Source organism: Siphateles boraxobius, unplaced genomic scaffold, assembly GCF_051911475.1.
Source record: "Siphateles boraxobius isolate OS27281-9 unplaced genomic scaffold, OSU_SipBor_1 3, whole genome shotgun sequence".
Taxonomy (NCBI): Eukaryota; Metazoa; Chordata; class Actinopteri; order Cypriniformes; family Leuciscidae; genus Siphateles; species Siphateles boraxobius.
Genome location: NW_027508919.1, coordinates 4,073,137 through 4,098,108, shown reverse-complemented (window position 1 = coordinate 4,098,108; position 24,972 = coordinate 4,073,137). Strand labels below are relative to the sequence as shown.

The window sequence follows — 24,972 nt, the reverse complement described above, 5'->3', positions numbered from 1 at the left end:
AGGTTATTACCTTGAAGCTCCCGCAGCTCAGATAGTGACGCCCTCTAACGGCGGAGGAGAGCTACTGCAGTGTAATCACATAATATTGGGCAAAATCACTATTCTCCGTTACTCACACTCATATCGTTCCAATCCCGTTTGAACTTTCTACATGGCTGTCTTTAGTTTAATAAACACAAAATAAGAGTTTAATAAATCTGTTTTGAAAAGGCTCGCCCTCATGCTTATCCAAACCTGTTTGAGTTTCTCTCTTCTGTTGAACACAAAATAAGATATTTTAAAGAATGTTGGTAATCAAACAGTTGACGGTAGCCATTGACTTGATGGAAGTCAATGGCTACCGTCAACTGGTTGCAACGGCATGTCATAGGCCTACTGTACGGTGACTCCTTGGCTTAGCAACAGTTTGACCTATACAGAATATTTGAATATACAGAATATGACCTACAGACCTACATTTATACATAAATGAAACACATTCGACTTTCACTTCCCCGGCCTTGAGCACTTTTTTCACCTTATTTGTACTACAGCCACTGATGTCACTTACATAGATCAGTGAATTACATCAGCAGCAAATTACTAGGGAAAAAATCCAGACATCCTGACAAACTTTTCAAAGCAATTATAGCATCTAGACTGGAGAGAATCACCTTATTTTACTAACACATGATATCTATCACAGCTAGAAGACGTAGGGATTTCAGTTTGATGGTTTTCTTCTGTTTTACTCAGGCTCTGACATGTAAACATGTCTCTGGTGTGCAATTTGATCCTCCTGTTTCATAATAGCCACAGGTGATGTGTAATTTAATGCTTTAGAATGAAGACTTTGAGCATGCTGCTAACCTGCGGGAGGATTTTAAACTTGCCTGCTTACTCCATAACAGTTCCCCTTTGTTTCAGTAAGAGCAGGGCTGGCGCTACCGGGGTGAAAGGTGGTGACGATTCTAGGGGCCCCGCAATTTCAACCAACCCCTCACAGCAACAACCTGCACCGGGGCCCCAGATACTCCAGCTATGGCCCTAAAGGTATAGTAAAGGTATAGCATGTTATTACTGGTATCCAATCATATCTTGTTTTATATATATATATATATACAATATATATATTTTAAAAAAAATGATAACAAAAATTATAACTCACAAAAACATGTCCAGGTGACATATCACACAAAAAAGGTAAAAAATAAAATAAAAAACTAGATTTTTTTTTTTTTTTGGCGACATATTTTCACAACATTTAAGCACATTTTCCCTACAAATTGTCAATACCACAATACAACTAGATATATTACTTTTGTTTTTGATTTTTGAAGTCAGGAAAAAACCTGAGAGTTCTTAAATGTAAAAACCTTTCAAATAGATTCCTAAAATAGGCTTAAATTCTTCAAAACCCTATTTATCCCCCCACCACACACAAGACTGTATTTGAGACATTCACCCAAACAGAAATCAAATCCCCAAAATCTCAAACATGAAGGCCCTGCTAAATGGCACATTGACAGTGTATATTAAGTATTTGGCAATGATCAACTATTTTCATGCCAATAAGGCTTCCTGAATCTTATAACAATGGTTTAACAGATTTGGACAGACTCTAAGAAATCAGGGCTTTCATGTGCTGACATTTTTCAGGCAGTCATTTCCTCCTCCAGTTAAACAAACTCACACACACATCAGTGTAAGGTAATATGTTTAATGGAAGCCAAAAAGTGTTGGGTGACTGAAAAACCAGGAAGCCGTAACCTCATGTAGCCTGGTTAGTTTCCAAGTCTGTGAGCCGTAAAATAACTTATGAGAACAAAGAGAATTAGCACATAGGAAACAAAATCAAAATCTGATAACTGTTTTTTAAGAACCCAGCATGTTTTTTCTTACCTAAATGTGAGTTATAGCCAACACAGTTAACATGACATTTTAAAAGAATATTTCACTTCAAAATTAGAATTCTAAATGGTAAGGATGAGAAGTAACTGCACACTTCGTGCACATGGTGAATGACCCAAGTTTGAACTTGCGGAAACTAAACTTTTTCTGAAGACATCTGAGAAGTGCTCTGGATTCCTGCTCAGGATCATCTTTCCCCTCACCTCCAAAACTGAAATACTTAGATTAGTCACCATGAAATCAAAATGGACAATTCTTTTTTTTTAATGGAATATTATTTATCCGTGCACATCTTTTGTATTTTTTATTTATTTATGTGCCATCATAATCTTTCAAAATATCTTCCCCTCCCTCTTGCAATGACATCTCTTCTCTTGTCTGATGACGTGTTTACTGGCATGAGGGCGGGACAACCTGTCACTCACATGAGATCAACCAATAGCAAACCACAACCGTTCAAATAATACTTTATGGACAAAATCAAGACCCGCCCTACATTTTTTCTTGTTCGAGAAACTGTTTCATTTAGATTTAGGGTTGGATAATGAAACTAAAACACGTGGTTTTAGGCCACAATCATTTATTATTATGGTGTAGGAACTTCTTTTACGGCCAATTCAGGATCAGTTTGTCTCGGGAATGACAGAAACAATTCTTCACAGTGGCCAGAGGGATTTTGAGCCATTCCTCTTTCCTCACAGTGGCTAGATCACAATGTGATGCTGGTGGAGGAAAACATTTTCTGACTCGCTCCTCCAAAACACCCCAAAGTGGCGCAAAAATATCTAGATCTGGTTCACTTTCATGTTCATCAAACCATTCTGTCACAAGTCTTGCTGTGTGTATTGGTGCATTATCATGCTGATATACACAGCCCCACCTTCAGGGTACAATGTTTGAACCATTGTGTGCTCATGGTCCTCCAGAATGGTTCGGCAGTGACACGTCCATCAAGCACAAGTAGTGGGCTTAGGGAATGCCATGATATTGAAGCCCAAACCATCAGTGATCCACCCCGTGCTTCACTCTGAGAAGCAATAGTCCGGGTGTTAAGCTTCTTTGGGGCTTCTCCACACCGTAACTCTCTCGGATGTGGGAAAGATAGTAAAGGTGGACTCATTAGAGAACATAGTTGTTTTACATTGTCCACAGCCCAAGATCTGCACAGTTGGCATCGGCACATGTGACCAAAGGATTGCCTATAGCAGCCCGACCATGAATATTGACCCAGTGGAGCTCCTGACGAACAGTTTTGGTGGGAACAGGAAAGTCGAGGTGCGCATTTAATTCTGCAGTCATTTGGGCAGCTGCGGTTTTTTGGATACAATTGGGGTTAGTACCCAGACATCCCTTTCAGTCAGTCCTGTTGGATGGGGTTCATCCTACTTGGTGCTGGTGGTATGCTAACATTACCCTGGATAACATAGCTCTCGATACACCACAGAGATTTTCTGTCCTGGTAAGATGAACCGATGAGATCAACCACGCACCAACAATTTGTCCTCTTTTGTACTCTGATGTGTCTCTCATTATGTTGTGTGAATTCATTGCAATAATTTATGTATAGCTGTACTATTGCTCTGCTAATTCAATCTTAACTGTCTGCTCTTACCAATTGAATGTAAAATCAGTGAAGATTGGTCACATATAGGTTTGAAACCTCAAATGCTATATTGGCCAGTGTTTACGTTTCAGTGTCCAACCATTGTAAGTCACAATAAGGAAGAAAAGACTTTCACAACTTCAGTTTCATGCCGACTTTAAATCCTACAGTTCCGAATAGGTATTTTTACTACATTAACATTATGTTTTTAGATGACACTTTCTTAATATTCACAGTACGATGATTTTAATGGTTACATTATTGAAAAGGGTTGTGTAATTTAAACAACTGAAAAGTATATTTATATATAAAATCTTGAATAAGACTGCAGTGCGTGCAAAAGGTGTGGTTATTTACTACGACCTGAGAATTAAAATTCTGGCCAATCACACGGCATCTCTTAAGGGACACAAACCACAACAACCAACAGCTTCTTGACATCAAAGCAAAACAGTTTAATCACTTTCCACACCTTAATTATGACAACAGCTAGTGCTATGTCAGTTTAATGATTTCTAACGTTATTTAGCAGTTACGTAGTTTTAGTTACAGGGTCATTTTCATGAACATTTTAGAGATCATGAGAACTGTAGATGAAATCTGTTAGATTAAAAAACAAATCTTATGCAGGGCATCATATTAGCCTTGTTTAACAAGCAACAATCTAGACGTCTCACACAACAAATAAATCAATTGAAATCCCTAATATTTAATTCACAAGTTCAAATCATTAAGCTGTAAACGTGTTCTCCAAGGAATGTTCTGCCTTCATCCCGCAACGTTAACTATGACGCTTCAGAGTTGGGAGGTGTGCTCTTCTCTTCCTCACGCTGCTTCTATAGAAGTGTCTCCGTTTCTGCCCTGAGGCTGAGAAATCAGAACAGACATGAGACAGAGACAATTACGCTCTTGAAACAATCTCACTACACCACAAATTTAGTTTCATCCACCAGAATTTAAGAAATGGCTCACAGGATGCTGAACTGGAATTTGAATTGGAATGACAGAAAGATTAATTGCAATGCAATTCAGTCTCACACCAGAGGAATTTAACTGGTTAAACACTAGTTTTGCAGAAATGTTTTTTCCCCAAATGTTTAGATTTTTATACATTTTGAACATAATATAAGCATTCTATAAAATTAAAATTAATTTAGTAAACATTTTAAATAATAATATAATAGAGCATTTTACAAAATGAAAGTTAATTTAGTAAATATTTTGAATAATAATATAATAGAGCATTTTATAAAATGAAAGTTAATTTATTAAATATTTTGAAAATATAATATGAACATTCTACAAAATGAAAGATAATTAATTAAATATTTTGAATTATATAATATAAAATATGAGCATTCTACAAAGTTAATTTTAGTTTATTAAATATTTTGAATAATGTATTGTGAGCATTCTCCAAATAAAAGTTAATTTTTTAAATATTTTGAATAATAATAATTTAATACGGGCATTCTACAAAATGAAAGTTAAATTATTAAATATTTTAAATAATATAATTAATATAATATAAATGTAATTAATATAATAACTCTACAAAATTAAGGTTAATTTAGAAAATATAATGAAGCGTATGATTGATAACTCATTTATAAAAAACAATTTAATTTATAGCATTTTCAAGAAATAACCCATATATTTGATTTATTATGATTTATAATTAATTGAATGGTACACAACATTATCTTACATCCAGATTCATATGTGTATAATTTGTTGCATGTCTGAATAAATACCTTGACAAAGATGCGTGAAGGCAGAAACCGGCGCAGCAGTTGACTGGAGATGTTTGGAAAGCGCATCAGGTTGATGTTGAGCTGAGGGAGGACTTGATATCCCGCCATCAGAGGATAGAAATTATACAACATCTCCTGTTCTCCACCCGGCAAAATCCTCATCCGCACCTGCACACAGACACAGAATGAGAAAGACCTCTGAGTGAGTGAGTGTGGTGACAGTTGAAACAGCTACTTTTTTAAGGGCTGTGGGAAAGATAACATTGATTTGTTGATAACCAACAACATTTTTTTATATATATATATAATTCTATTTAATTTCCTTCTTGTTTGGTTACCTTTCTATGAGGATTTTGCTTCACTCTCTGTATAGCTTTCGGACACCCTTGGACTCAATGTGAGTGAATTTTACTCCGGATCAGCGTTATTATAGTTAAACCAAAACCATAAAAAAAACATTTTCATTACTTGAAATAAAATAAACTTTAAAGCTGCCGTCGGCAAACAATTTTTGATCATATTCAGTGAAATCGACACTATAATCCGACAGAACAACATAAATAAAGTGGTTTTAGAAAAAAAAACCGAGCTTCTAACTCCACCTGGAGCGTGTTATTTGTTTTGCAAAAATGCACCGCTCCCGGATCATCGGGTCCAATCAGCGCAGGGGTGTGTGAGATCTGACTGTCAATCACAGATCGTGCACACGCCACCCTTCGCGCACGTTACAATCACATGCACACGCCTGAAGTTCGCGCAGTAATGAAAACAACACAGGAAAAGAGAACACCTGCTGAAAAGAAAGTAAAGAAAGAAAGCAACCGTGCCCGTAATAAAACCAGGATCAACATCGGATCGGCATTTGAAAGTCGGAGAGATTTAACTTACGTGATTTAATTGGGTTCAAGCTGGATGCAGAGCTTGCAACATTTCTTCTCGACAGGTAATTGTGCTTTATCAACCAGTTACTTTATTTCTTAATGTTATGTTAGTAATCTAAGTATGTTTGCCCAAATGTGTTGGTATGGACAGCTAACGTTAGCACTTGTTGGGCAGGTTCGTTAGCTTTGTTTGCACTGAAATCCGTGTGAATGTAACGTTAGGTGGTTAAACGTCCAGATGAAGGGATAAAGTTTGGCTTTTTGGAAGAATCAATGCTACTCTATCTTTCTTACGAGCGTGAGAACAGTAGTAAAGCTACTGTTATTGTATGTGCTATCCGACTAGCTCCAAATACTCCATGGTGTTGATGGATGCTGATGAAACGGGCGCGTTCACAGAAAATCTGTTGCACATGCACTGACGAGCACGAACTCGGTGGGAGGGTATTCGTTGATAGTGGGGGAGGGGCATGAGAGTTGTAAACATTCAAAATTTTGCCTAAGTCCACTCAATCTGCCAGACTTGCCGACTGCAGCTTTAACTGAAATAAAAGAACATACCTAGGAAACATATTTCAGCTAGATGCCAAGGAAAATTTTCTTATTTTAATTTAGCCCCGTTTACAGCTGGTATTAAGATGCGTTTTGGTCGATCAGATTACAAGTGGACGACTCTAAATACTGGTGTAAATGGGGTCTAAAAGTTTTCAGCTTGTCCAATTTTAACCACTTCCAGAGGTAGTCGAAAACGCATTGACCGGATTGATTTCGTAGTGTTCGAACAGTCACAAAAGACGCCTACTCTTCACCTACTGACCTAACGCGTGAACATTATGGGAAGCATGCTAGCCAAACGGGACTTAAACTTTGTCGACTGAAGACCCAACTTTGGTTTGAAGATGAAAAACAAACCATGCACAATGTTCTTTCAGTGTTCATTCCTGATTTCTAACACACGTGGTCTTGCGGCTGTCAGGGCAGAAACGAAAGCTGATGCTCTCTGTATGTTTTTCTGTCGTCTCCAGTTGATGAACAGATTGATTGTAAATAAATTTTTTTTGAAAGTAAACAATTAAAACATAACTATTTGTATTGTAACTTGGTTTTAGTTGGTTCTTGTAATGAACTATTTCCATTTGCAGTACAGTCTTTGTTCTTTGTGTCTGGATGTCTCATCAGTTGCAATATGAGACAATTTTTTTATGAAATGAACACTAAAAAGATTACATAATTTATGTTTACTTGCATGTCATTTGACAATTAATAGACATCAAATCGCTATATATGACAAAATCACAATACTATTCATCAAATAAAATGTATGTGTTGTGAAGGACATATGAAGCCAACTTCTGCTCTGACCTGTTTGAGTCCACTAAACATAAATGCATCGCTGGGCTCCACGCTAATCTCAACATCCTGAACCAGCCCGGTCCGATTCTCCAGATGGTACCGAACAGGTAAAGACTCGCGCACACAACCAAACGATGGCAGCTCTACAAAAAGAGGATGAGCAGATTTAATTTATGAGCAATAAAACACAGAAAATAAAACTGAAAAAGTAAACAAAACAGTCTCAGATGAGTCAATCTATATTACTGAAATGAATTTAATATAAAAAACTTAAATTTAAAGTTTTTGCTAGACTGACCTGCATGGACGTACAGAGGAATATTCTCTACCATCACATGTGGCAGAGTAATGATCGTTCTCACCATTGATGTCTCAGCAGATGCTGATTTTCTGGATAAAAAAAAAAAATCATGCAGGAAATTAGAATTCATCAAATAAACATATACATTTTCCTTATTTGAAATAAAATAAACATTTCCGGAAATATAAAAAACTTATTTTAATTCATCATTTCTCACTTTCATTTCGCGCTTAAAGAAGATTAAAGAAAATAGTCCAACGCCGTGGTACAATGAGCACACCCGGGCCCTTAAGAGAGCAGCCAGAAAAATGGAGCGCAACTGGAAGAAAACAAAACTAGAGGTATTTCGGATTTCATGGAAGGAGAGCTCGATTGCTTATAGAGAGGCTTTAAAAGCTGCTAGATCTGCTTATTTTTCAACCCTATTAAAAGAAAATAAACATAATCCAAGGTATTTATTTGAAAAAGTGGCTACACTAACGAAAAAGAAAGCTTCAAGCCCAGAAGTTTCCAAGAAACACAGCAGTAATGACTTTATGAACTTCTTCACTTATAAGATTGATAATATTAGGGACAAAATTATAACTATGCAACCATCTACTACAGCATCACATCAGGGAGTGCATTATAGTCTCCCTGAGGTAAAATTTGATTCATTTGTTGCCATAGAAGAGGAAGAATTTTGCAAACTCGTTAATTCATCTAAATCGACAACATGTATGTTAGACCCTATACCGACTAAGCTACTGAAAGAGATGCTTCCAGAAGTCATAGATCCTCTTCTTAACATCATTAATTCGTCTTTGTCTCTAGGATACGTACCAAAAATCTTTAAGCTGGCTATGATTAAACCGCTTGTTAAAAAAAACGCAACTTGATCCTACAGAATTAGTCAATTACAGGCTGATCTCAAATCTACCTTTTCTATCAAAGATATTAGAAAAAGCAGTATCCTCACAACTGTGTTCCTTTCTTGAAAGAAATGGTATCTGCGAGGATTTCGACCGCACCATAGCACTGAGACAGCTCTCATTAGAGTCACAAATGATTTGCTCTTATCATCCGATCGTGGTTGTATCTCTCTATTAGTGTTACTTGATCTTAGTGCTGCATTTGACACCATTGACCACAACATTCTCTTAAATAGACTAGAAAACTATGTTGACATTAGTGGAATTGCATTAGCATGGTTTAAATCATATTTATCTGACCGCTATCAGTTTGTAGCAGTAAATGAAGAGAAGTCTTATCGATCACAAGTTCAGTATGGCGTACCACAAGGCTCAGTACTAGGACCGCTGCTGTTCACTCTGTACACGCTACCTTTAGGAGATATCATTAGGAAACATGGAATTAGCTTTCATGTTATGCTGATGCTGATGTTACTCAGCTCTATATTTCTTCCAAACCTAACGAAACTCACCAATTCACAAAATTATCAGAATGCATAGTTGATATCAAAAATTGGAATGCTAGTAATTTCCTACTACTAAATTCTGAAAAAACAGAGATTCTAATTATTGGACAAAAAACTTCCACACGTAATAACCTAGAATACCGTCTAACACTTGATGGCTGCTCTGTTAAGTCTTCGTCGTCAGTTAGGAACCTGGGTGTGCTCTTTGATACCAATCTTTCATTTGAAAGTCACGTGTCTAGTGTCTGTAAAACACGGTCACCGTTCTCTCTAAACAGACTTTAAACGTGAACCTGTGATAGACGCTGATGGCGTTCACATGCGCATTAAGTGTCGTCTTAGCGGCCCCTAATTTAATAACAAATGATCATTTAGACGGAAGTGAATCAATCAAAACTAACTTAAGCTGGAAAAAAACATTTTTCAAGAACCACTATAAAACCAAACCAATCTCTGTTACCTTAAATTATATAGTTATCTCTGTAAAGCTGCTTTGAAACAATCTACATTGTTAAAAGCGCTATATAAATGAGGATGACTTGACTTGACGTGTAACTGTTTACATGGTGTGTAAAAAAGGAAAGTCATCACTTTCAGTAAAATATACAGGAACATTCTGGGTAAATGTGAGAATACAAGAGCGGCATCACCTCTTCCAGAAAATGATGTAGTGTCCAGAGGCGACAGTGCTGGTGCCGTTCTGAACAGGAGGACATTTGAGCAGAAAACACTCACTGGCACACTCACTGGTCTGCAGAGTGACTGGACACCACAGAAATAAATCTCATCAGTGAGCATATTTACAGTACTAACAGCAAACAGGAGTTCCTCAAATACTGTTTGCATGAACAAATAACCAAAGTCGACAAAACAAACACGTTTATTAAAATATAACCATCAGAAATAATGTTCTCCCACCTCCTCCTACTTGACTTAGGGGCTGATCGATGGCAGTCATACTGGAGGCCAGCTGTACTTCACTGTTCACCAGCTCGATAGGCCATGGAGACGCACTCAAAATATCCATCATCAGCAAGAACGGGATGTCCACGTAAACACGCTCCAAATGCTCAAACTGACACACATAAAACAGATTACCAACCTTATAAAATATATCCTTAGAACTGAACATTTAAATGGACTGTTCACATAAAAATTAAAAATTCTGTCATCTATAGAGTGCAACAGTACCGCCAACTTTTTCAGATATGTTGGTTCCGGAAGCATTTTCTCCATTAATTTATCCCATTAGGATTTTTAAAGAAGTCAACGTTAAAGCGTTATAAGCCATGGACAAAATCCAACCAGCTACACGGTGATTTATAACATTATAAACTTTGATTTGAAGCAAAGAAGTATCTGAAAAGCGGACAAAAATCGATGTTTGGATTTAAATAGGCAAAAGCTGAAGAGTCTATGATTGGATCATTATTGCTGTGATTATAATATTTTTAGCATGTTGTATGTTTGGCAACATTTCCTCTAATACTAAATGATGGAGTGTGTAGCTTTTTATTTCTTAAACAACCATGTAGGAAGACACATCATGGCCATATTCTAGAATGACAATGTCAAGATTCATCAGGCTCAAACTGTGAAAGAATGGTTGGGAGGGAGCATGAAGAATCATTTTCACACATGAATTGGCTCCTCTGATTACAGACCTTAAATTAATTTAAAAAGTCTTTGGGATGTGCTGGAGGAGATTTTACAGAGTGCTGGATTCTTGCATTGTCAATACAATCCTGACCAAAAACTGATGTACCTATTGATGGAAATAAGAGTTGTGATGTCATTTCCATGAAGTGGACGTTACATCAGTTTTTGGTCAAGATCTTGGCTAAAGAGATCTTTTAGCACGTTTTGCTTGTTTCGACTCTCTGATTTCTCTATGGAAAAATGTAATATAGTTTTACTTCCAGAAGCTGACTGTTGCACTGTTCATCTTCATGTCATTCCAAACCCATATGAGAAAAAAATTATGTAATAAAGGATTATGCAAAAGTATTAATGCATCTTGATTTGAGAATGTTTAGATTTGTGTACTGGAAATCAAGACAAACAAACTTCGTAAGAATAAAATGTTTTTTTGCAGTGTATGGGAAAGTTCATGGTCTGCTCATCACACATTGCTATCATATGACTTCAAGGAATACAGCGTACGAGTCGTATGGGGTACTTTTATGCTTTTTGTCATTTCTGGAGCTTGACTGCTATCCCTATTCACTTCCGCAGTATAGAAACATAGCAGCTGAATATCTCCTTTTGTGTTCCATGAAAGAAAAAAAAAGGGCATTTGGGTTTGGAACAACATGCGGGTGAGTAAATGATGACAAGTTTCATTACTTAAATCTTAATGTGCAATCCAAGTGAACAGGTAGGGCAAGCTCTTACCTTACTGGACACAAACTTCATGGCCACTTCAAAGGGAACAACCGTTTCTACAGTAACAGTTTCATCCTACAGGTGAAGAACAAGTACTCTGTGAGTGAAACTGAATACAGGTGTAAAGATTATACCACAAGCAAACAGGGTTATGGGTGAAGTCTATGTTTGGCTCTGATATGATCATCACAAAACGATTTCTCAGCATTCAACAAGCAATTGAATGATGGTGTTAGGATTTTGCGTACTTTGTGACACTTGCAGGTGATGTCCTTGCCCTCGACTGTGGCACTCACAGAATAGGCTACGTGAAACAGTAATATTCTGGATCCCGTGCTCACACAACGGATATACAAGGGCTTCACAATCTGACACACAAGAAAACATGTACACAATACACATACTGGAGTCAAGATCAGCTGATGATCAGTTTCAATCAATTTAATCTGTGAGAATCAGTGAAAAGATGCTGTACCTTCTGTCCAGGTTGCAGATCTCCGAGGGGAATATCAGGAAGTAGGGCAGGATGAGAATCATCACACACCTCAGAGCCGTTTAGTGTGATTTGGGTCGACTGTGTGAGATTGGCATCCTGACCTAATTGAAACAATAGATATATATAATAAACACACAAATGCATTACAATTCGCACTCAAGATCTTCACACAGCACACGTTTTTGCAATACACTTTTTTTCTTTAAGATTTTGTTAGTACCTGGTTTGAGGCCTGCAGTAAGTTTGAGGTCTTTGGCCACAGTGTCCTCTTCTGATTGGATGGTAACAGTCATACAGTACATCTCATTGGTCAGTGTTGGAGGCTCATGAGTCAGCTGTACAGAGATTTTGGGCACTCTGGAGATGATCCTACAGGGCATGATGAGAAAGAAAACATCATTTTATGTTTGTAAATTTGAAACTGTATCCAAGAGGCACTTTTAGGAATGTGAATTAAGAAAGTAACTTGACTTTAAAGTTATGCAATAGCATGCATTTAAAGTTCTATTTTCTAAATACTTTTATTTATAAAATAGGATTTTATTAAATAGAAAAATATTTTCTATTTTCTTATCCATTCATGTTTATTTATTTAAATGTTTTGACATCATAATTCTTAAAAGGATAGTTCACTCAAAAATGCGAATTCTGTCATCATTTAGTCACTCTCATGTAGTTCCAAACCCTTTAGTTCATCTTCGAAACACACAACGATATTTTTTAAAAGATCTGAGAGAATTCTGTCCCTCCACAGACAGCTACACAACTACCATTTTGACACTTCAAAAAGTTCATAAAGAGATCGTAAAACTAGTCCATATGATTTGAGCGATTCATATAAATTGTAGTTGCGTAGACTGTCAATGGAGGGACAGAAATCTCTTAGATTTTATTTAAAATATCTTCATTTGTGTTTTGAAGATGAACAAAAGACTTGGGGGTTTGGAATGACATGAGGGTGAGTAACTGATGACACTTTTTTCATTTTTGGGTAAACCAACCCTTTAATCAAAACATTTCATAACTTTTGTCAACATATCTTCTGCTGAAACGACAGACTTTTCTCTGGTGACACAATGATGAACTTCTGTTACGATCGAATGCAAGTCACAACATGGAAGAAAAGATCTGTTGCTTCTGATTCATGGTGATTTTAATAATGAAAGAAAATTAACTACACTGATATTTTTCTGTACTGACTGACAGTGACATTCTACATTTACTAAGATTTTTTTTTTCAACTTACATAGTGCTGGACTGAATAGACACTGTGTCCCAATCCACCTGTTGCTCTGGGAAGCGTGTCCTCCTCTTAAAGCAGCGGGACGCCTGCAAAGTTTCATGGGAAGAGGCTGCATCCCCCCAGCCGCCCCGCCAGGTCAGATAAACGTAGCGGCCTGTCTCTCTGCCTAACATGAGTCCCACACTCGTGATCTGAAAGACAACAATAAAACAAACACTATGTACTAGCTGTGGCACCATTAGATCTATTGAAATTAAGTCAATGAAAATGTATATTTTACCTCAACCTTCTTTCCGACATCTTCCGTTTTGGCTACAAATTTGAAGCAGTATTTGCGGGTTTTGCCGGGGACGAGACACATGTTCTCCTGGCTGGAAGATTCTAGAATATCCTTACCTTTAGAGGCGTCCTCCAGCAAACAGTACTGGTTATATTCCTGCAATTCAAACGTCGCCATTAAGAAAAAAGCCAAATGTCAGGGAGTGATGTGTGTCAGTGTTAGGTGTGCTGTACCTGGTTGCTGAGGCTGACACACAGTTTTGAGAATCGTACAGGATGTGGGCAGTCGGCTCTCACATAGACGTGTAGCTGGACAGGCTCATCTATGTGGAAACTAGGGTACAGGAACTTGGCTTTGCACTGAACTGAGAGGAGGACATGAACATAAACATCATTACATTTTGTTCCATAATGTTAGCCAATATAAAAACAATAACTTATACACTATCTTACAAAAGTTTTTTTTAATTAATACTTTTATTCAGCAAGAACACATTAAATTTATCAAAAGTAAGAGTAAAGACAGTATCAGTTTCCACAAAAATATTAAGCAGCACAACTGTTTCAACACTGAATAAGAAATGTTTCTTGAGCAGCCAATCAGCAGCATATTAGAATGATTTTAAAAGAATCATGTGACATTGAAGACTGAAGTATTGATGCTGAAAATTAATGATGCTGAAAATTCAGCTTTGCCATCAGAGGAATAAATTAAAATATACTGAAATAGAAAAGAGCTATTATAAATTGTAAGAATGTTTCACAATATTACTGTCTATATTTCTAATCAAATAAATGCAGTATAAGAGACTTGCTGTTAGTTTTTCAGGTTTTGTAATCAATGATTTAGACCGATCAGCTCAAAAGCTCACCAAAGGGGGCATAGTCCTGGACCTCAATGGTGATCTCATTATTGCCGGCCAGAGAGATGCGGTCACTCCACAGTGACTGGGCCGCCTTCACAGAGACAGGGTCACAGTCTGGTTCAGGCTCTGGAACTTCATTCTGGGAATCGCAAAAGAAAATATCAACTTTATAACCCCTACTAACACACCATGTCTATCTAAAGAAGACTTTCAGAATATTAAGTAAAAAGAACATAACATATCAACATTTTTCAAATATATTGTCAAGCCCTCTGAACAATATTTCCATACATACCATGAGCACTTTAATCAGATTCTTCTCAATCCTCGACTTCTGCTCTTCAGGGAGGATAGAGGCTAAGCGCACACATATGCACGTGTTAATACAGTAACTTTTGAATGTGGTGAAGCTGAGAGTCTACACATGGTGTTCATATACCTCTGCCCACAAGCTCCATGGAGTAGGTGATGTAGTCTTTCACTTGACCCATGAGGTAGGAGCACTTCAGAGCCGTGCACAGGATAGACGTCAGCAGAGACCACCAGCGCTCAGTACGGTAGTCACACATAACATAATCCAACAGTCTGAGGAGTCACAATACAATAACTCATATTAGGAATACAGCTAACAGCCACTAACAAAAACAGAGCTGTATGTGTGTGTACTGGAGTAGAATGTATTCTGAATTTAACTCACTTTAATGCTTTGGTGTAGTCTTTTGCATGATAATACTCCTCTCCCATCTGAACCACTTCATAAGGAGACAGAAAAAAGAGAGAGCAAGAATGTTATTTGCTTTACTATGCAATTAAATAAAGAACTGAAAATCTGGTGGATGAATGTTTGTAAGTGTGTTTCTGGACTAACTGAGATGGCTCTTCATTCGTGGACACTTGTACTTCTTAAACTGGGCGACAGCATTACTGAGGAGAGCAATGATCAGCTCCTGACACCAGAAACACATATATACAACCATAAGGAGAGAAATATTGCTGGAAAATATAATATATAACTGTTCAAATTCCTAAAAAGGGCCTTTGCATTCCTTAAAATTCCTTTCTCCTCATGACTGACTCATATTGAGAATTCAATACTTTCTGACCTGAACATTCACATCTTAAAAAACATGAGTCTGAAATCAAATTCACAAAAGAACCTGAAGATATAACTTAATGTATGTCATGAAATAACAGGTATTGCAGATATCCCACCGAATGAAGCACATCTCTCTCTTTGACTTGAAGAGCGAGGATGCCTTGTTTCTCCTTCTCAGAGTCAGGAGGGTCAATGCCTGAGGGGCAAAGGTCACTGGGTCAGAAATAAGACTCCATAACACCTAGGTACAGTATGAAAACTTCCAAGCTTCATATTTATACGTGACACCAACAACTCATGCAATTTTACTATGTTTTAAAGTTATTACTATTTTTTACGTAAGCTGATTCGACTCGCACAAACTATTTGGATGAATAAAAACACTTCTGGTAAAAAACTCATTTCAAAAATTATATTTTGTATAAAGTCTATTTCAAGGAAAATGCAATATTGACTTATAATAGTCTTGGAAAAATCTAATCAATAAAATTTTGCAGTATAATTGGCACGTTTAAAATATGGCACTAAAAATGAAATGTATTATTTCTTGTTTTATTGTTGTTGAATTATTGACGGCACGTAAAAACCCAATTGGGCAAGCATAGTTTTTTTACATTACAGTAATGAGAATTCATTACTTATTATGATAATAAGGAGTCAATATGCTTAATAGTCATGAAAATAATAAAAATTAAATAATAAAATATACAATAAAATAATATTATGTATAATAATTAGGGCTGTCAATCGATTAAAATTTTTAATCTAATTAATTACATACTCTGTAATTAATTAATCTAAATTAATCGCATACACAATTTTACAATGTTTACATGGTACAATTTCTGGTAAGCTACGTTTTTATTATTATTGCTTGACACAAATTTCACAATTTCAATTTAATTTAATTATTGTGATGTGATGCAATATTAGCTCATTTGGATAAATATTAGGTACACAAGATAGGCATTCATTTTTCTCAAGAAAAAAAATCTCACCCAATGCTGTAAAAATACAGAGAACCATATCAGCTGGTAGTATTTAAGGTTAAAAATAGCTCAAATTAAATATAATGCGTGTTTATTACAAATAACAACTTTGATATAAGTAAAAATATAATCCATACGTAATATACTAGTAGGCCCTAGACTACATAAATTTTGAAAAATACTCTCTATAGCTCTTTTTTTATAGCCAACTATAACATGCTATATGGTCATGAAATGGCTTTCCTGGGGTAACTTAGGGCTAAATGTTATGTGACATAATTGTTCTCCAGCTGTTTTATTGACCTCTTTTCGCGGTTGAAAAACACGGATTGATCGAGGAATATACATTTCGGTAAGTTTTAGGCTGCCCTACTGTATCTTTCAACATTGGTCATTCGTGTTTATTTACTATTAGCTAGAGATGATCGGTTCACGTGCCGCTATAGGGATCTGTCATGACACATTTACAAGAACCAAAACGGTATTGCTTGATTTTCGTAAAAAAAATTAACAGAATCTGAGAGCTGAGATTTTTTTAATATCATAAGTAACGTGCTCTGTCTTGTCTGTTTCCGTGTCCTCTCTTTGGTGCGCGATTTTTCTGTGCGTGAGAAAATGGTTGTGTGACGTGAGAGCGCGTGAAAAGTTACAGCACACACACACACACACAAGCGCGCTTTCTCTCAGACACACTCGCCGACTCACGCACACACTCCTGGATGCATTGATGTGGTACTTTAGAGTTTGACGAACGCCGTTTGTTAAAAGTAAATGTTCCAAACAATGATCCAAGCAGCGCGTTCTTGTCTCCCTCCTTTTTACACGAATGCTAGAACGGCTCCGCAAAGGTCAAAACGGAATGGATTAATCTGCGTTATTTTTTTTAACGCGTTATTTCTTCTCAGATTAATTAATCGAAATTAACGCGTTATTTTGACAGCCCTAATAATAATAATTTGCTTCTTTGGATTTGGGGGTGAAACACCACATGTTCTGGACAGGTTTTGTAAGATTCACCCAAAGACACAGATAGATTCAGAAAGGGTGATGGTGCTTCCCTAGCCATTACTCACTCTGATGTCCCTGTCTCCAAGGTCTCTGTCCGTAGAAGTCTAGAGCTGTGGAGGGGGTCTCTAATGGGTCGGGTGCAGGATAGCCCACACCTGGCTGGAACACGACCATTTCGCATCACAAACTCAAACAAACGCAGATGACATTAATGATATATTGCATTGTGGGTAGCAGTACCTCATGACCACAGAGCTGTCCCGCTTGCTGCTTGCGCTCCTGAGCATAATAAGCACCCTGTTGATAGTAGAACCCTGGGTTCTGGGTCTGGATGGCGGTGAGGCCCAGTTTAATGGCTTCATCGAACAGATCACCAAATGACTGAAACCTGCAGAGAGAGAAAGAACAATCAAGTGTGTGCATTTATGAATAAAAATTCAATTTACATTTATTTGTATAGCACATTTCACAATACATATTTCAAAGCAGCTTTACAGAAAATCCATGTGTCTACATTACAGTTTAGAGTAAAGTTATCAGAGTTGACTGTGTCCAAGTAATGTCCATATGTTAGAAATCTACAGTTCTAAGATACTACAAATCATGCAGTTAGCTAACATCATGTATTCATTTAGACACAAACAGTCTCATTAAAGCAGTTATTACAAGTTGTGATCCTAATGATTACAATATAAAAAAACAAGAGGTCAGCAATAAGTGTAATAGCTTTTCAAAAATTAATAATTCTAAACGTAGCTTTTTTTTCTACATGTGCGGAGTCAGTATTACTTTTGTTGAGCAACATACGTTGAAAACATTACGCAATGAGGCATTTGGTAGTGTTTAAATGATTGCTAGGGTGATACCACCCACACTTCTTTACAATGTTCTGGTGCTGAGATATGTCTGGTTAATTGAAAATATCCCACTCCCTCTACAATGTTCTGATTCAGAGATATCCCTCTCAGTCTCACTCCCTCTTAATCGGTCTACACAATGGGCAGGGCGTAAACTAACCAGAAACACAAGGCATCAATAAGAGAACAATAAAATCACTTAAACTACAAATCATAGTCACACTGTGACATGTTTTAGATCTGTAATTAGACCCAAATCCCTAAAACCCCAAAACCCTTTACCATAGATAAAATCTTTGTCTAAGAACATGAAATAAGAATGCATGCATATAGCAGGGTTGAATCTTACTGTTTAGACATCCAGGCGGTGTGTTCAAACGCCAGCTCAGCACTTCCAATCTTCTTCTTGCAGAGGTCGATGTGTTTGCGGAACTGAGCGATGGCGTCCAGAGGGGTGTTGTGCTGAAAGCAAAGCCTGCAGATCTGCGAGAGAAGACCACTGTTAGACACTCAATAAAGACACCTCTCTGAACCAAATGCAACTGAACGTGACAGTGCTGTTTACAAGAAAATGAAAACAGGAAATGAACAGAGTTTCCTGTGCAGTACTAACAGCTGTTTAGATGACACCTCATACTGGCCGTGTCTTAAAACCATATGCAAGCACCACTCACACTTTCCTCAGAACATCTAATAATCTAGTTTACCTTGTAGTTGATGAATCCACCCATGGTTTTGATCTCAAGGATGTTGGTTTCATGAGCTCGAAGTTCATGAATAAGAACATAAGCAGTCCTGTAATATCTGTGAGACAGAACACATAGAATGTGTGAGGGTCCTTATGAATAAATACTAAATATTTATTTAGGCAATAGACCCTAGTCAGTGTAGTGCTATATTTACTTTTTGACAGGAATGAAAACGAGGCTGAGAGGGATAGAAATACAGTGCGTTCAATGGATTGTACTGTTGTTTAACATACAGGTTGTTCAGCTGAAGAAACGTATTTAAGAAAAAAACATTCAGTAGAGAAAAACTCCATAAAACGGTTTTGCCAATTGTGAAATTATGTGATCTAGAGCTTTTGTAGAGTGCGTCTCATTGTAAAGACTGTGGCTGCATCAAAAATCGCATATTCTCTTGAGTAGGTACTTATTTTGAATAAGTAATTACTAAACGACCGCTAAAATGGTATGTTCTATACATTATGAATGTGTGTAATATGACTGTGATCTGGGCACACTACATCTGCCATGCTGTCATTATCATGTGACCGACCAGCGTCAGTTACATCGCTTTACTTCCTTTCACAAATCCTCTCCTGTGGCCTCATGGGATAGTAAACTGTCCATCATTTGCACACTTCAGAATCTCGCTGGAAGTAGTAGGTCATCCTGATACTTTTTGCCAACTCCTTTATGAGTACTGTGAATTCAGACACTTCTTTTGTCACATGCTGTTTTCCGCCTACTATATACAGTAGTAGGGAAGTATGCGATTTCGGATGCAGCCAGTAAGTTTATCCCTCACAGCTTTTTCTTTATAATGCGTTAAATTCATTATGGCGTCTAACCTGACTAAGGTCTATGGGTTGGCAACCTTAGGAAGGGGTAATCATCAGATTGATAAGAGCGAGACTAGTAATAATTATTATTAGTATTATTATTATCACTATGTAATATCTTGAGGCTAGGGATGATTAACAAGAAAAGAAGAATACATGTTAAACAGGTTTTCAAACTCTAATGCAGGGAAATAGAATGTTATGTAAAAATAGCAATGTAAAAACACCTGTTAACAACACTTACTTGAGGGCGTTCTGAGTGTCCTGTTTTAGTTCACTAAAGAAGCCCATCTTAAACTGGTGCCTGACAAACAGCAACTAGAATTCAAAGGATTCAAGGGTTATGCAGAAGTTAGGCTTTTTCACACTTAACAGATGACTAACAAACCAAGAACCATAATAAAAATAATGGTAACACTTTAGTTTAGGGTCCAATTCTAACTATTAACTAGTTGCTTATTAGCATGCATATTACTAGGATATTGGCTGTTTATTAGTACTTATAAAGCACATATTAATGCTTTAAGAGATGAAACCATGCTGATGACCTGGGTCTGTGGTGGAGTGTTGAGTTTGATGTGTAACTAAACTAATAGTTCTGTGGGGTGCGGACTGGATTGATTCCATTCCTAGAGCTTCGAACAAATGGGTTTTTGGGGTGCGGACTGATGGGGCAGTAAACCCGAGGTTACCCCGTGAGTCAGTCCTAGAGCTCCTCCTGTCCGATTTTAGGGAAACATCGGGTCCATCGGAGACGTCCAATAGATTTCTTAGGCGCCGAAATAACACCACAGACAGTCTAATCCCCATGGGAAAATGAGTAAAACTGGGAGTTGTGAAAAATATGATACACCAGTGTCTTGCCAGATGAGAATTTTATCTATGCATCATCTTTTTACTCTTTTAATTTATGTTATAACCGTATCATATATCTCTTTTAATTTCTTTTTATAACTGTTTTAATTTTCCTTGCTTTTATTTTGTGATTATTCTAATTCCTTTCTGTAAAGCACTGTGAATCACATAGTGTATGAAATGTGCTCTATAAATAAACTTGCCTTGCTTCATTCTGCATGACCATATTCTACATCCCTTAATCCTACCCAATACCTAAACTTAACATCTACCTTACTTACTATTAATAAGCAGTAATTAAGAGTTTATTGATGCAAAAGTCATAGTTTAAGTGAGAGTTGGACCCTAAACTAAAGTGTGACCAAAATAATAATTGTGGAGTACTTAATTTGCATGAGGCATCGGCATGTCCTATTCTTTATGTAGGCTATGCATTCAAAAGAGGCTGAGAACCGTTTCAGAATTAATCTGTTGCTTTCGTATTGGTTGTAATGCCTCTATTTGAGTGTTATGAACTTCACATACTTGCAAAGGTTAAAAGTCATTAAGAATAAATTCAGGCGTTTATTTTTGGAGTTCTAGAATGGGCTCCTGGTTACCTGGTGTGTAGTTTTGTTGAGGAACTCCTTGTGAGATTTTACTCTCCTGATCTCATTATAATAGTAGGTCTGAGCATGTTCGTAGAATGCATTCTCCAACCTGCAGGCAGATAAATAAACGAAATAAAAAATTAATGAAAACCGCACAGAATTGTCTGTCAATCGCTTCCGTCACTTTGTGTCAAGTATTCTGGGCTGCAATTGAGGCAGTATACAGTTTTCCGATTTCTTTTTTCATTCGGTGATTTAGTGAACTTTTAAATACCTTTATAAACATAACGCAAAAGTAAATACAATTGACCTTTGTATTTGTTTTTGTTAACTAAAATTACTTTTATATTTATTTTATTATCAACATATTATTCATAAAACATCTTATGTTTTTATTGTGGTATGCTAATGAGTACTTAGCCACAGTGGTCTAATGATTACTTAGCAAAGATGCGTTTTGGTCGATCGGATCACAAGTGGACGAATCTAAATACTGGTGTAAATGGGGTCTAAAACGTTTTAAGCTTGTCCACTTTCGACACTTCCAGAGGTAGTCGAAAAAACATTCGACTGGATTGCTTTCGCAGTGTAGACGCTCATGTGGTCGAATGTGTTCGAACAGCCACAAAAGACAGACGGAATTTAAACTAGGCCCTCCCCTTGAAGAAATTAGGACAGAAGTGGTTCAACGTGGATAAAAGAGACGGATTAAAACACCAGGTGTAAATGGGTATGTTTCTCCCTGGTCTACTTGTGATCCGATCAACCAAAACGCATTTTAATACCAGGTGTAAACAGGGGTGAGAGAGACTAACCTAATGATGTATCCCACCAGGTGGTCAGTATGGGGCAGGACAAACAGGGACTTCCCAGACAGGTCACAGGCACCACATAGAGCAGAAGCCCTCTCAGACGCCACCAGATCTTCACCTGAGACACAACCACATCTTTACCCATCAACAACTAGCTAAAACACAGATTGAAGTCCCTGAAACACGGATTTTAGATTTGTGATACCTGGTGGGAGAGGAGTTTTCTTCTGAATCAAAACAACAGCAACCTTTGTGTTTCTTCCCTGTAAACTTGTCCTGTGAGAAAAAAATATGTCTCTGATCCGACATCAACAAACAACAATTAAAAAAACCTGTTTGTATTTGTCCTAAATCTCTATTTTGTTTCAAATTTGGAGTCTTATGGGCCCGTTTGTGTTTCATTCAATTGATTTTTCACCAAACCAATAACAAATGTTTTTGCACCATGTATCCAGATGTACACTACTAATTAAAACTTTAGGGTCAATACAATGTTTTTTTAAAGACATTAATACTTTTATTCAGAAAGGATGCATTAAATTTATAAAAAATGACAGTAAATACATTTATAAAGTTACAAATGATTTCCAATTAAAATAAATGCTAAGAAATAAATTAAAAAAATGACTGTTTCCATAAAAATATTAAGCAACTGATATTGATGATAATAATAAATGTTTCTTGAGCAGCAAATTTGCATATTAGAATGACTTTTAAAGGATCATGTGACACTGAAGACTGGAGTAATGATGCTGAAAATTCAGCTTTGATCACAGGAATAAATTATATTTTTAATCAAATAAATGCAGCCTTGGTACCGACCCTCCCCCCCCACACCAATTTTAGAACAATTGGGTAGCTGTTTGTTAGATGACTAGTTAACCATCATGACTCGTTCATAAAACTTTACCTGACAATTTCCACTTTGGTTGCACATTCGGACTGCTTTTCCTTCCATTGCGGATCATCCCAGTCCAGCTCATAAAACAGCACGACCAGTGCAGGCACCAAGTTGAGATGTTTGTTCATCCAACCCGTCTTCAGAATCCCTTTAGGGATGTACCACTCATACGATGTTCTCTGACAATAAAAGACAACACAAAAGCCAAGTGGCAAGAGTTACATTTATTAGTTTGCTAAGTAATAAACTACTTGGGTACGACATGCATGTAGTCTGAGCGATGATGACACCTATTGAATCGTAGGCTACGGCGCAAGTTACTAGGCTATAGAAGAGTAAAACATCATCAGCATACGTGGCAAGATGAGCAAGATGAATTATACTTTGGCAATTGTGGTTTTTATGAACGCTGAAAAAAAGTTTAGATAGGCATGTAAATTTTGCAAATGGAGCTTTAGGTAAGTAGTTTTAAGTTTTAGCGCCATTTCATGTTGCATTTTTGTATTGGCTAGTCAGTAGACATACTAACGTAGCCTAGTTCTCAGCAGCCAACACACTGAGAGATGATCATACTAAATTTATGACACTGTCAGAAAATGATCACAGGCTATCTTTGGTCACAAGCCGTCTTTAAACATCTCTCACTTCATGACGTAGGACCACCATTTAGGAGCCACGACCACAGAAATCACCACGATTTGTCATCTTTCATCTGGGACAGGCCAAAATCGTACATTGTGTCCCTTGCATACGACATTTTAAAAAGCTCTTGTGTGTGTATGTGCTTGCAAAATGTTTCATAGCTCTTTTGTCTCACCTTGGTTCTGCACTTTGGATACTCATGGTCTCCTGCCAGAACTTTGAAAGAGATAGGTACTCTGTCTGCCCGCCGGTTGGCACAGAAAGCATCCCATATGGCTCTGTGGATGGCATTATAAACCACATCCAGGCCTGTCAGAGCCACAAAGGCCATGGGCCTGCAGCACAGCTCTGGAGGAAGATCCCATTGCGCTGGACTCATGATACCGCCTGACCAGCAAAACAATCAACACAGATCAGATGCAACGAACAGCAACTTCAAGATTCTTTCTCTAATATGAAGAGTTTTTCATTGGCCAGTAATGATAATCAACTGAACACAACGAGATATATGCCCGTGGTTTATGGAATAAGGAACATGGTTTATGTGTCAAGGATCCTGCAGATAACGTTAGTGACTTGAACAACAGAAAACTCGGAATATAACGGCAGTAACTCAATGACACACCGAAACATGCGTACAGAAATTATTTTATTTATAAGTTAGTTGAGAAGTCCGCAATTTGGCTGCAAACGGTCAATGGATAAACCGCAAAGCATCTGATTACTTCAGTTGTCACCCGTGACAGCTGATGCTAGTCTGTGAATGCTAAAGCTAACACTCAATAACAGACAGTTAAACAGTATTAATATGCCTAGGGCTGTCACTTATAACGAGCAAACATTAGTCTATAAGCTGGAATGTGTTTACCTTTAGGTTCAAGTAGTGTTTTGCTCGGTTTTCAGCTGGCTGGCCTACATTAATGTTCAGCTCTTGCTTATAATTCAAACCCCACCTTCATCATCATAACATATGACTGCTTCTTCTTTTTCTGCGCCTTTTTGCGTCGTTTCCAGAAGTCGCGTCTCTTTGGCGCCGCCTGCACTTCACCGGCTCTAACAGTTATGAGATTGCAGACATACCATGTCCAATTTTTTCCTAATTAAATGTTCCACATCAATCCAAAATTTTTGTGTATAAATGCAATGGAAAAATAATAAATTAAATTGTTTTCTTGAGCTGTCCCCAAGTG

General features: G+C 37.2%; 1 protein-coding gene across 1 annotated transcript; it reads right to left on the bottom strand.

Moving 5' to 3' along the window:
* Positions 1–3,927: 3,927 nt before the first annotated feature.
* trappc11 (trafficking protein particle complex subunit 11) lies at positions 3,928–24,808 on the bottom strand. Its single transcript, XM_077247469.1, has 30 exons — positions 24,651–24,808; positions 23,958–24,169; positions 23,150–23,319; positions 22,445–22,515; positions 22,243–22,357; positions 21,437–21,536; positions 20,227–20,300; positions 19,126–19,222; positions 18,768–18,901; positions 17,802–17,949; positions 17,627–17,720; positions 15,681–15,760; positions 15,337–15,415; positions 15,166–15,220; positions 14,908–15,053; positions 14,764–14,825; positions 14,475–14,607; positions 13,837–13,967; positions 13,604–13,759; positions 13,327–13,514; positions 12,301–12,449; positions 12,060–12,181; positions 11,833–11,952; positions 11,594–11,659; positions 10,118–10,274; positions 9,850–9,961; positions 7,780–7,871; positions 7,491–7,624; positions 5,248–5,415; positions 3,928–4,360 (listed from the first exon to the last, which is right to left on the bottom strand). The coding sequence occupies exons 2-30, from the start codon at positions 24,159–24,161 to the stop codon at positions 4,319–4,321; spliced, it is 3,399 nt and encodes a 1,132-aa protein (XP_077103584.1). The 5' UTR covers positions 24,162–24,169; positions 24,651–24,808; the 3' UTR covers positions 3,928–4,318.
* Between the last annotated feature and the right edge of the window lie 164 nt (positions 24,809–24,972).

Coding starts and splice junctions, on each gene's coding strand:
- trappc11 (XM_077247469.1), bottom strand. CDS start 24,161: ATGAGTCCAGCGCAATGGGATCTTCCTCCAGAGCTGTGCTGCAGGCCC. Junction 17,950..18,767: donor ACCGCCTGGATGTCTAAACA/GTAAGATTCAAC, acceptor CTCTCTCTGCAG/GTTTCAGTCATTTGGTGATC. Junction 15,221..15,336: donor ACGAATGAAGAGCCATCTCA/GTTAGTCCAGAA, acceptor CTCCTTATGAAG/TGGTTCAGATGGGAGAGGAG.